The following is a 12,491-nucleotide window of genomic DNA, read 5'->3' as shown; positions in this document are numbered from 1 at the left end:
CTCATCTACAAAGTTAAAGTCTAGTCTTGCTCCTTCTTTGCCCATTCCTAAACCACTGTGAGGAGGCCCAGCCAGCCACTCCCCAGAGAGCGGTTTGGTCAGAATTTAAGACTATCACAGAAACTTCTGCGAACCATTTTTGTTTGTCCTTTTAGGTAGGATTCTGTTCTAGGCCAAGCTGACCTGGAATTCACTATGTAATCTCAGGGTGTCCTCTAACTCAGAGATCCACCTAGCTCTGCTAGGATTAGAGGAGTAAGCCACCACTTCCGGTCCATTATTTTTAATGAAATTTGTTTTTTTGTTTTTCTAGGTAGAGTTTCACTATAGCCCAGGCTGATCTGGAATTCACTATGTAGTCTTAGGGTGGTCTTTAATTCACAGCAATCCTTCTATCTCTGCCTCCTGAGTGCTGGGATTTAAAGGCATGCACCACCACGTCCGTCATATATATAATTTTTTTTAAATTTTTATTAACATTTTCCATGATTATAAAATATATCCCATGGTAATTTTTTTTTTTAATACAGGTGTTCAATATCCTACCCCAGGTGGGCGTCCCTGGCGGGCCAGAGCCCTCTTCGAACTTGGGGATTTCAAGACAAAGTCCTAGGTCTCCCCGGCCCCACTGCCAGGACAGCATTTGAAGCGATGGCCCAGGGACCCCACTCTGTCTTCTAGTCTGGGAGTCCCGGTGGGCGGGATCAAGCCTTCCCCGGGGCTTGCTTATTGCCTGACAGCAAGGGAGACTCCGGACCACGCCTCTGTCTGACTAGGACTTCCCAAAAGTGCGTTCTGAGCCTTTTTTCCCCTAGTGCTGCAGTCACGGAACCGGAACCGAAGCCAGCCTTGATCGTGGCCCGCGCATCAGGTCGAACAGACCGCTGCTGGGCCAGGGTACTGACCCACCCGGGCCGCCGTCTGTGTCCTGCTTCCGAAAGGGTGTGTTGGGCGTTAAGTCGGAGGTGGTGAGTGGAGCTGCGCTCTTGGGACCCGCCCACTCCGGGAGGACCAATGGAGGCGCGTTGTATTGGCTCCCACCCACATGGGCGGGGCAGAGGTGCGCAGGCGCACGGCGCACCCGGGCGGGCCGGCTGGCTGGGAAGATGGCGGCTGAAACCCTGGCTTGCGCCGCGGCGGAGCGGGCCAGGGTTGTCCTCAGTGCGCAGACTAGGGCCGGTGCCGGGCCATGAACGCACCGCCCTCGAGTCCCCGAGCCGTGGAGCCCCGTCCGCGCCTCTCACCATGGCGCGGCTCGCGGACTACTTCGTGCTGGTGGCGTTCGGGCCGCACCCGCGCGGTGAGTGCCGCGGCTGAGCGTCGAGGGACGCTGCCGTGAGGCGCGCGCTAAGGGGCTGGGACGGGGTCGGAGGCCGTGGGAGGGGGAAGGCGGCCTCTGCAGCTGCTGGCCACGTCGGCGTCACGGGCGGCGGGTAAGGACTCGAGACCACTTGGCCTGAGCTAGAGCCGCCTCCGGACACCTGCGCTGGTCCACGGAGGTGGGCAGGGACGTCTTGCCGCAGCCTTGGAGGTGGGGGGGACATAGGGCTGTCTACCCCCCCCCCAGGTTGGGTGGGGTGGGCGCTCTCTGCTTTGGCAGACTGCCGCTGTCCGTGTCGGGAGAGTTCTGGGAGTGGACCGGGATGTGGTTTTCTATCCTCTCTGACCCGATGCAAGATCTAAATCCTCTAGCAGGCTTAGTGGGGTGCAGTGGAATGGATGTGGTTCAGGGGCTACTTCTATTTCGTGGAGAGATGATGTTTGATGCGGAGCTTAAGGATTTTAGGAGAAAGTGTCAGACTTAGAGAAGAGCGTTCCTGGTAATTGGCCTGCAGGTACAAGCCTGAAAGCATAGCTCTCAATGTGGGGCCAGTGTGGTGATTGGTGCTCATGTCTAGGAGTTCCTGGTTTGGGGTCAACACCTGTGCCTGAGAGCTCTTCAGCCCACGGAGTAGAAGAAAACAAAGCTTAACAATGACATCAGCATCAGCATGGAGACAGTGGTGTTGGGGGTGTTGGCTAATGTGCTCAGTGTGCCAGGCCCCACACAGCCTTTTGTGTGTATGATCTCACTAATTCCTCCTCCCAGCAGCCCACTGAAGTTGCCTTGCTGTTGTCCCCTGATGTACAGCAGAGGTTGAGTACAGATCTAAGCTGGCACAGAAGTTGTCCGACCTCAACTGCTGAGGGGCAGTGTCTCAGGGACAGCTATGTGCCCAGGTTAGGCTAGGCCTTACTTCCAAGAGGTGAGGTCCAGTCCTCTCTCACCCAATTTCCTTGCTGTTTATCAGTCCGACTGCCACTGTCACCAGGGCCTAATTTTTTTCTCTTTGCTTTTCTTGCCAAATCTCTACTGCTCTGTGTCCATTTATTAGACCCTGTGCACACACTAGAAACCTCATCAGCATCTTCTTGTCTCCAGATCCTCTTCAGTACCCTTTCATTAAGCATCCACTGTGGCATCATCAGTCTTTCCTTCCAGAAAGAGAGTTCTCAAAGGCAAAAATCATTGTCCCTTTCCGCCCTATCCTCTATGTGCAGCAGGGTTGCTATAAGTGTTGTACTGGCCCTTAGGGAGAGCTTGTGCTCCAAGGCACATGTGGGGGTTAGTGAGGCCAAATAATCTGGGGCAGGGGGCTGCATAGGGATCAGGAAACAAAGCTGGCTGAGGGCTATTCTACTGTGAAGAGGTTTGAGTTGGGTACTGGGTCAGGGCTACTGGAACAGAGTGGATTTGGAGGCTGATGGTAGTGAGGGCTGTGTGTGTTGGGAGTGACTGTGAGGCAGATTCTGTAGGCAGAGGCTAAGTGGGAGGCTTGTTGGGGTGAGAGTTGAGATGATGTGAGGGAGACATAAGGAGGCATATGTGGGCTCACTCTAAGAGCTACAAGAGAGGTAGAAACTGTTGGTCTCTGAGCAGGTCAGGGTAGAAGGCTGGAGATTAAGGTGTCCACTCACCCTGAATAGTGTGCAGGAGTGATTCTCAGGTTACTCTTTGTTGTGGGGGCAAAGGGCCATGGAGACCTCTAGGCCTTTTGGGGTCAGAGCTTAACCAGTTGTTGGCATACCACCCAGACTTAGGGTATTTCTTAGAAAGTCTGTTCTATCCTTGTGAGGAACAAGCCCAGAAGTTGAGGCCCTGTCTGTGAGCTAGATGGAATGACAAGGGTATAAGTACAGGGAACCAAAAGGCTTTTTAAACAGAGGAGCACAGCAGAGGTTAGTTGTCATTGCTTTCTCACTCCATCACTCTGTGATCAGTTATTGTGCTCTCTCTGCCTCAGTTTCCTCATCTGGAGGTAAGATGAGTCATCACACTAACTGAAGCCAGAGCATAGGAAAGGCCAGAGGAAACATTTTGTGCCTTATTAATGTCTGAGCAGTGGGTGTGTGAATGCCTTTAGGCACAGATGGGACAGGTGTCTCTGAAGGAGATGAAGTATACCCTGTGTACTAATAGTCCTCAGACATTGAGGCAGGGATACAAGATCTTTTAGGTTGAGGGGAAGAATACTGCCCCCCCCCCCCCGTAGGGTCTCACTCTAGCTCAGGCTGACCTGGAATTCACTATGTAGTCTCAGTGTGGCTTCGAACTCATGGTGGTCCTCCTAACCACTGCCTCCTAAGTGCTGGGATTAAAGGCTTGTGCCACCACGTTGGGTTTTAGAATACCTTGGTTTTTGTTGGATCAGAACTTCCTCTCTGGAAGTGCTTGTTGCAGGGTCTGGGTGCTATGTCTTTTTCAGCTGTTTGGGTTGGTTTAGTATTCTGCCTGAGGTTCCTAGTGTTTTGTAGTTGGTGATGCCCAGGGAAAGTGAACAAGAGACTGTAGAAGGTAAATGCTTGTACCATATTATAAACCTTTCACCTCAGAGTGCTGCTGGCACATTACAGGCCTCTCACCTAGTAAGTCAGGAAACACCTCTGTGTGCCTTGTTTCAATTCCAGGCCTACTTGAGGACCAGACAGATGATCCTTCTCTACTTCCCCCAAAATGGTCAGCTTAATTAAGTACAACATGGCCAGTTCTAAGGTATATTAGAGCAAGAGAAACATGACCTGTCCTAGACTTGACCAGTAGACCTCCTGTTACTGGGGAGGAAGAGCTGGATCCGCAGCACTTGAGAAAAAGACCTGGCCTGGCCTTTTTCAGTCCTGATGGTGATGAGCTGGCCACATTGTTGGGCCCATCTAGTGTCCCCGCCCATGGCCCTGCCCTCCCTCTAGATCAAGTTGGGGCTGTTTGGGATGGCTGCAGTTCCCTCCTAACGCCCATCCTGAAAGCTTGAAGGGGTCCAAGGCCTTGGATCAAAGCTGCTATGGTCAGCTTGTAGGGTAGGGACAATCCAGGGAGGAAGACTGAAGAAACTCTAGGCTCCCTTTGCATGTATGCTCTGTGGTAGCTGGGGCAATGTGCCTGAGAGTTGAGGTTTCGTGGGTGGAGCAACAGGGAGGTGCTATTCTTTCTTAGTTCCTTCTTCCTTTTCTTTCTTTATTTTTTAAATGTTTTATTTTTATTTATTTGAGAGAGAGAAAGAGGCAGAGAGAGGGAGAGAGAGAGAATGGGCACACCAGGGCCTCCAGCCACTGCAAATGAACTCCAGACACATGCACCCCCTTGTGCCTCTGGCTCACGCGGGTCCTGGGGAATTGAACCTGGGTCCTTTGGCTTTGCAGGCAAGCACCCTAACCACTAAGCCATCTCTCTAGCCCTACTTTATTTTTTGAATATATTTATTTATTTACTTTTGGCCTGGAATTCACTATGTAGTCTCAGGGTAACCTCAAACTCTTGGCAATCCTCCTACCTCTGCCTCCAAGTGCTGGGATTAAAGGCGAGTGCCACCACACCCAGCCTAATTTTTTTTTAATTTAATTATGAATATGGGCACTCCAGGGCCTCTGGCCACTGAGAATGAACTCTATAAGTGCACCGCCATGTTTATTTGGCTTACGCGGCTTCTAGGGAATCGAACCTGGGTCGTTAGGCTTTGCAGGCAAGCACCTTAACCACTAAGCTATCTCTCCAGCCTTATTTATTTATTTATTTATTTTTTTGAGGTAGGGTTTCACTGCAGCTTAGGCTGACCTGGAATTCACTATATTATCTCAGGGTGGCCTTGAACTCATGGCGATTCTCCTATCTTTGCCTCCCAAGTGCTGGGATGAAAGGCATGCGCCACCATGCCCGGCTTCCTTATTTTATTTTTGTTTATTTGCAAGCAGAGAGTGAACAAGAGAGAGAGATGGAGGGGGTATTTGGCTTTACATGGGCACTGGGAAATCAAACCCGGGTCATTAGGGTTTGCAGGAAAGTGCCTTAACTGCTGAGCCATCTCTCCAGCCTCCTCTCTCCTCTCCACCCCTGTCCTCCCTCCCTTTCTCTCCTTTCTCCTCCTCTCCTCTGCTTCTCTTCTTCACTCCCCCCCCCCCTTTTTTTTTCTTTTCCAAGGTAGGATCTCATTGTAGCCCCAGGCCAGCCTCAACCTCATGGTATTCCTCCTACCTCAACCTCTGCCTCCCAAGTGCTGGTACTACAGGTGAGCACCACCACTTATGGCCCTTCTCTCTTTTCTTTTTTTATTATTTATTTGAGAGAGAGAAAGAGGCAGAGAGAGAGAGAATATGAGTACGCCAGGGCCTCCAGCCATTGCAAACAAACTCCAGATGCATGTGTCCCCTTGGGCATCTGGCTTACATGGGTCCTGGAGAATCTAACTAGGATCCTTTGGCTTTTCAGGCAAATGCCTTAACCGCTAAGCCATCTCTCCAGCCCCTTTGATTTTTTTTAATCCCTTATAGCTAGGCTCCTCTGAGGTAGTGGCTGGCTGGTACTGTCCAACATGTATGATGAGGTGTGTGGTGGGTTGATCAGAGGAGGCTGCCTTTCTTTGCCTTCCCACAATGCATTCTGGCCCTCCAGGCATCGTAGCCTGGTACTGGTGATGGGATGCTGCCAGCAGATGACAGAACGCATGGTCTGTGTTTTCTTGCTGCCCAGACTGACATTCAGGCCTGCAGTCTGCATGAGTTTGGCTGCTGGAGGAAGCTCTCATTCAGGAGTTTTGAGAAGAGCCCCAGTGTCGCACTTGTGTGGGCCTTCTCCAGCCTGTGGTTTAAGAGTAGAAATGACATTGACTTCCCATCTCTGCCTCAGTAGATCTTGGTTTCTCTTCTTTTTTTTTTTTAATTTTTAAAAAACATTTATTTATTTATTTGAGAGAGAGATATGGGGGAGGAGAGAGGAGGTAGAGGGAGAGAGAGAGAGAATAAGCACACCATGGCCTCTAGCCACTGCAAATGAAGTTCAGACACAAGTACCACCTTGTGCATCTGGCTTTAAGTGGGTATTAGGGAATTTAGCCTGGCTCCTTAGGCTTCATAGGCAAAAGCCTTAACTTCTAAGCCGTCTCTTCAGCCCTTGGTGTCTGTTTTTGATAGGCTTCTGACAAAGAGTACAGCCATGCATCACATAGATCAGTCCTGGCACTACTGGGGTTGATAGTAAGGGTATTTTTCCTGTTTTAAAAAATTATATATATAGGCTAGAACCTGGGCCATTAGGCCTTACAAGCAAGTGTCTTTAACTTCATCCCCTTTTCTTCCTTTTATCTACCACAAAGTAAGCACTACTTTGGTAGGGCAAGTAGTTCAGGTTTAGTCATTTCAGGTCACCCTTGTGGCCACAGAGCTAGTGGGTGACAGACACTGGGAAGATATGGTAGAATGTCTCCTTCAAATGGCGGCCAGCAGGCTGGGGTCTCAGAGAAGAAGTCAGGAAAGAGAACTGCAGGGCTTCTTCATGGTGTACCTTCTTGGGAGGGCCTGGTGTTACTTGGGGCTCTGGAAGCTGCTGTGCACATCTGACTGAGGAACCTGTTTGTTTGTGGGGTGTGAGTAGGGCTGGGTGTGGGCAGGATGGTCATGTAGCTGACTCTTACATATTCAGTAAGCCCTAATTAGGCTGTGGCCTATTCTCTGTACTGGAGCTTGTTGTCTAGCCCAGCCTGCTGACAGGTGCACCAATTATCATGGAGGGGAGTTAGGATGGATGAAAAGAGGTCCTTTGGGTCTTGCTGCAAACCTCAAGCTCAGGCAGAGAGCTTCTCAGAGGAGGCAACATTGAGCCAAAATGTGAAGATCAAATCTGGAGCCATCAAGGCACAGAGAGCTGTCCATTATGCTGGTTCACCCATCTACCCTTATGGGGCAATTGAAACCCTCAGGAGAGGGAGCTCTTTGGAGTGTGGAGCCCTTAGGAATTTTTCATTATTATTATTATTATTATCTTTCTCTATTTCCTTTTTTGGTTTATCAAGGTAGAGTCTCACTCTGGCCTAGGCTGACCTGGAATTCACTATATAGTCTCAGGCTGGCCTCAGACTCACAGCGATCCTCCTACCTCTGCCTCCCAAGTGCTGGGATTAAAGCTGTGTGCCACCATGCCTGGCTGCCCTTAGGATTTTTAAGGTTGAGTGGAAAGTGGGAGTTGGCATTTCACAGAATGAATGGGATAGGAAGAGGGTGGTGGCTGATGGCCACCCTCTCTGTTCCCATCCCCCTGGAGGGAGAGGCTGCTTAGAGTAATCCTCATAAGGCTGTCATTCCTTCTTGTCCTTTGAGGGAAGCTGCAGAGCAGAGGCTGCTGTCCCTGTCTGCACAGCCCCTCTTCCTCCCTCCGCCTGCTGCTTTGTGGCAAGAACTGGGTGAGCCCTGGGTGCCAGCCAGGGCTGGGCCCAGATGGTTTAGGGCCAAGCACAAGGAGGCCCTTGGAGGAGTGGGTGGGGGGAGGAGCCACGACTAAGGGAGGGAGGGAGGGAGGGAGGGAGGGAGGGAGGGAGGGAGGGAGGGAGGGAGGGAGGGAGAGAGAGAGAGAGAGAGAGAGAGAGAGAGAGAGAGAGAGAGAGTTAGTTAGTTTCCGTCTCCATGTGCACATCCTGCCTGTGTTTGTTGAGGGTGGCCTTTGTGAATGGGACCTGAAGGACTTTATGGAGGTTTCATCTTGGTGAGGAAAGTGCATGGATGTGTGAAGGTAGGCACTGCGCCAACGGACACCTGTCCCTTGTCCCTTCTTTGCTGCTTGAAGGGTGTTGTTGGGGGTGGGGAAGGGAGCAGGAAACTGAGGTTTTGTGAGTCAGAATTGGTTGGTCCCTGCACCTCACCACTTCCAGCTAAGCAGCAGCCTTCTCAGTACTTGCATCCTTGGCATTACCTTCATGGTCCTGGAAAGATGGGGGCTTTCTAGGGTTGTAGCTGAGTTTTGCTTTTAGGGGACTTGTGAATTGTGTGCTGTTGGGCCCTTAAATTCAACTTGCCTATTTTTAGGTGGACCAGGCTGGATGGATTTGGGACTGTATTCCAGTTGGCCCATTGTATATAGTAGCTTTGTGGGATTCAGGCTGAGAGGCATGGAAACTTTATTTTGAGCATCTTCCTCTTACTATCTGTCTACTTTTGCTGCTTTCATTGTGGGGGTATCAGCATTGAGCTTAGCCTATGTAGAGCATGTGGGGGTTCCACTGTGCTGTGGTACCTTCAAGTGAGATGTGTGGGAGGTCAAAGTGCATAAGCCTCTGTCTCTCCTGCCATACATACACTTCTCCATTCTCTATGACTACTGTGAGGGAAATGGAGCCATCACCTGGTAGGAGTTGGGTAGTGAGTACTGACCCCTCTCTTCATTATAACCCACACTTTGCCTCCTGGTTTGGCTGAGGAATGCATTCCACACAGATAACAGGTCTGATTATGGTCCTATGGGCAGGTGACAGAGAACTTTTAATGTATCCAAATATGTCACGTGTACCCAGACTTGCCCAGTGTTTGCATGGTGTTCACTGTCTGACAGGCTTTGAAAATTACAGGGGTTAGGGTCTAAACCAGAGAGATTGCTGTGGGTAGAGATTCTGGATGGGCTGTGGAGCAGCCAGAATTGCTGCCATTTCATGGAAGGTCCCTGTGCCAGAAGAGGTAGGCTGTTCTGACATTTGGAAGGAGGAATAGGGGCTTCTCTATTTGCCCTCTGGTGGCCTTGGATTCTACAATTATCCAAGTAGCCTCTCCACCCACTTAGAAAAGTGGTAGATCCAGAAGCCCAGGTTGGTCTAGTGCCAGATGAGAGGGGGACATTTGTATACTGGGCCATGAAGCCTGGGTAGTCTTGGCAGTGTGTGGGTAGGGAGTGGGAACTGAGAGGATACCCTGACCACCTGCTTTTGTCCTCAGGGAGTGGGGAAGGCCAGGGCCAGATCTTGCAGCGCTTCCCGGAGAAGGATTGGGAGGACAACCCCTTCCCTCAGGGCATTGAACTGGTAAGTTGGGCACTGTAGCCATTACCTCTCATTGTAGACCCAATTCCCTTTGGACTGATACAAAGAGATATTTATCCTGCTGTGGGAGTAGTTGGTCTGACAGTGTTCATGTCACTATATCATGTTTTTATTATGGAACTGGGCACCATGCCCCTCCTGGGCCTTACCCTAGATGGCGAGGCCAGAAGCTGTTACTCCTTCCACAAGGAAGCTTGAGGCCAGAGGGTGAGGTACTCCCAGAGTAACAAAGAGGTACTGCCTGTGTGCTGTGGAAACTCCAGGTCCTGGAAACATAGATGCTTGAGGACAAGTAGTGGGGGCTGGGGATTGGTTCTTACTGCAGGTGTGGATATAGAATGCTGACTACTGAGTCCTTCCTGCAGTTTTGCCAGCCCAGTGGGTGGCAGCTATGTCCTGAGAGAAACCCACCAACCTTCTTTGTTGCTGTCCTCACTGATATCAACTCTGAGCGGCACTATTGCGCCTGCTTGACCTTCTGGGAGCCTGTGGAACCCACACAGGTCAGTGTAAGCTCTGGGATGCAACATGTGAGAGCAGGCCATGGCCAGCTCTCTCTGCTTCTGGAGTGTCTCCCATGCTGGGAGGGCCAGATCTGTCTTAAGTCACCTGTGTCTGTGCCTGGGCTCATGTTATGACCTTGACAAGAAGCAGGAGAAATGTCTTCTGTCTGCAGGAAGTGGTGTGCACTGAGGATGCCACAAAGAGGGAGGAAGAGGCATGTGAGGGAGGCCAGGCACAGCTGTCACCCACAGCACCAGCCCAACCTGGACAGCTCTTTGCTCCAAAGACTCTGGTGCTGGTGTCACGACTGGACCACATGGAGGTGTTCAGGGTGAGGCGGACTGCCATAGCAGCAAGCAGGACATGGGGTACTTTTGTCAGCTGTACCACTGTTTCCCATCTGGTTGTTGCAGAATAGCCTTGGTCTCATCTATGCCATCCACGTAGAGGGCCTGAATGTGTGTTTGGAGAATGTGATTGGGAACCTGCTCACCTGCACTGTACCCCTGGCTGGAGGCTCTCAGGTGTGTCTTGGAGACAGTTGGTGTCCTCATGGCCACAGACCTTTCTGGTACAGTCTTGGGGGAAAGGGAGGTGCCTGGAGGGCATGGCCCAAGGCCTTGGATACTTCTTTCTGCTTTTGGTGTCACATCTTGTCATCTCTTCTTGCTCTTTCTGCTCAACTGGCTCTTGTAATTGCACCTTAGGGCCTGCATCTTTCATTCTATTTATCCTTTCAATCTTTGGGTGTTTGTGTTGTCAGTGTATCTCTATGTTCCCTGCTCTGTGCCCTGTGTGCTGAGGGTGTCTAATCGTGTCTCTCTGCCTGTCTGTCCTGTGCAGCTGGACTCTGTTGAGGAAGGAGCGGTATGGATTCTTTGTTTCTTCTGCCCACTCAGGCCCTGCCCCAACCTAGGTCAGAGGCAGCCATCCCTTGCCTTGAATTTTCTCTGCATCACTGTTCAGCTAACAGAGGCAGGGTGTAGAATGTCCCACCTCAGGGTCTTACCAGCCTACTAGGGCCCCTGGCTGACACATGTCTGGTCATGCTGCTGAGCTTTAGTCATTTTCTTTCCACAGAGAACCATCTCTTTAGGGGCTGGTGATCGGCAAGTCATCCAGACCCCGTTGGCGGACTCACTGCCTGTCAGCCGCTGTAGTGTGGCCCTGCTCTTCCGACAGCTGGGTGAGACTGCTTCTCATGGTCCAACCTGGTTCCTGTCCCAAGGCTGGTGGTCATAGGTGTAGGTTTTTTCCTTGTGTGCTCAGAGTAGGGACATAGACACTCATTAAGCCTGTCTTTTTCTTTTAGGCATCACCAATGTGCTGTCTTTGTTTTGTGCTGCCCTCACTGAGCACAAGGTCCTTTTCTTGTCCCGGAGCTACCAACGGCTTGCAGATGCTTGCAGAGGCCTCCTGGCACTGCTGTTCCCTCTCAGATATAGGTACACTTCTGCCCAGACCCTCTGCTGGTCCCTTTGCCCAGCCTTGTCCTCTGGGGCTCACTGTATTCTCTGTACCTCCTGCAGCTTTACCTATGTGCCCATCCTGCCAGCTCAGCTATTGGAGGTCCTTAGCACACCTACACCCTTCATCATTGGTGTCAACGCAGCCTTCCAAGCAGAGACCCAAGAGCTGGTAAGGGCTGTGTTTTACGTTTGCCACACTGCCTAGGCCTGCTTGTCTCTAATATTTGCTTTTCTTTTTTTGGGGGGGTTACACAGCTGGATGTGATTGTTGCTGATCTTGATGGAGGAACAGTCACTGTCCCAGAATGTGTGCACATTCCACCACTGCCTGAGCCACTACAGAGCCAGACCCACAATGTTCTGAGCATGGTGAGGGTTGAAGCCAGGACAGGGCCGGAGTCTGGTGCCTGTGGAAGTCTTTACCTGACAGCCAGGGAACCCAGAGCATAAGGCCACTATGCAGCTGTCCCTGTTTCCCTCGGCTTCTGCAGGTCCTGGATCCAGAGCTGGAGTTGGCTGACCTTGCCTTCCCCCCTCCTACAACATCTGCTTCCTCTCTGAAGATGCAGGTGGGAGTCACCTCTGCTTTGGTATTGGGATTCTAGTGCCCCCTGAAGCCAAGCTGCTGATATTCAAACACTCATCCCCACTGTCTGGCATCAGGCTTTTATAGCCCAGTCAGGAAGGAGCCTGCCTGGGAGCAAAGGAACTACAAGCAGTTAGGTGTGGTGGTTGTTCCTGGGTACTTGTCAGGCTGCAGGAAGCCAGTGGAGGAGCTTAGAGTCCATGTGTGTTGGTCAGGAGTGTTTTTGAGGACTCAGAGTAGAAGCCATATATTCAGAACCAGTAGGAGTCACCTGGCTGTGTGGAGCACTATGGGAAGAGCAGGAGTGGGCAGCAGAGATGCCTAGGAATCTGTGAGTATGTGTAGAGAGAAGCATTCATGAGCAATGGATGAATCCTGGGAGCCTGGTGTTCACCTGCACTCATCTGTGCTCTCAGGACAAAGAACTGCGTGCTGTCTTTCTGCGGCTCTTTGCTCAGCTCCTACAGGGCTACCGCTGGTGTCTGCACATTGTACGTATCCACCCAGAGCCCGTCATCCGCTTCCATAAGGTAGGCTGTGGGGATGGGGACGGGTATTAGGCTTGGACTGGAAGTAGATTTTTCTTGAATCCCCCTGCTGAGG

The 12,491-nt window shown here is 51.3% G+C and overlaps 1 protein-coding gene across 5 annotated transcripts in view; it reads left to right on the top strand.

The window, feature by feature from the left end:
• Positions 1-1,136: 1,136 nt before the first annotated feature.
• Positions 1,137-12,491, top strand: part of Sbf1 (SET binding factor 1) — a 33,458-nt gene continuing 22,103 nt past the window's right edge. For 3 of the 5 annotated variants that reach the window (XM_045151459.1, XM_004650411.2, XM_004650410.3), the window contains exons 1-11: positions 1,138-1,300; positions 9,226-9,311; positions 9,695-9,832; positions 10,006-10,164; positions 10,247-10,357; positions 10,914-11,019; positions 11,146-11,278; positions 11,363-11,471; positions 11,558-11,671; positions 11,794-11,871; positions 12,305-12,418. In XM_045151459.1, coding sequence (XP_045007394.1) covers positions 1,246-1,300; positions 9,226-9,311; positions 9,695-9,832; positions 10,006-10,164; positions 10,247-10,357; positions 10,914-11,019; positions 11,146-11,278; positions 11,363-11,471; positions 11,558-11,671; positions 11,794-11,871; positions 12,305-12,418 — 1,203 coding nt within the window. In that variant the 5' untranslated portion in view covers positions 1,138-1,245. Of the gene's footprint in view, positions 1,301-9,225; positions 9,312-9,694; positions 9,833-10,005; positions 10,165-10,246; positions 10,358-10,913; positions 11,020-11,145; positions 11,279-11,362; positions 11,472-11,557; positions 11,672-11,793; positions 11,872-12,304; positions 12,419-12,491 lie in introns of all 5 variants that reach the window. The other 2 variants (XM_045151458.1, XM_045151457.1) reach the window with 1 other exon arrangement.

Source organism: Jaculus jaculus, chromosome 6 (genome assembly GCF_020740685.1).
Source record: "Jaculus jaculus isolate mJacJac1 chromosome 6, mJacJac1.mat.Y.cur, whole genome shotgun sequence".
Classification (NCBI taxonomy): Eukaryota; Metazoa; Chordata; class Mammalia; order Rodentia; family Dipodidae; genus Jaculus; species Jaculus jaculus.
The sequence above is the reverse complement of the archived record's forward strand: the minus strand, read 5'-3'. Positions and strand labels throughout refer to the sequence as shown.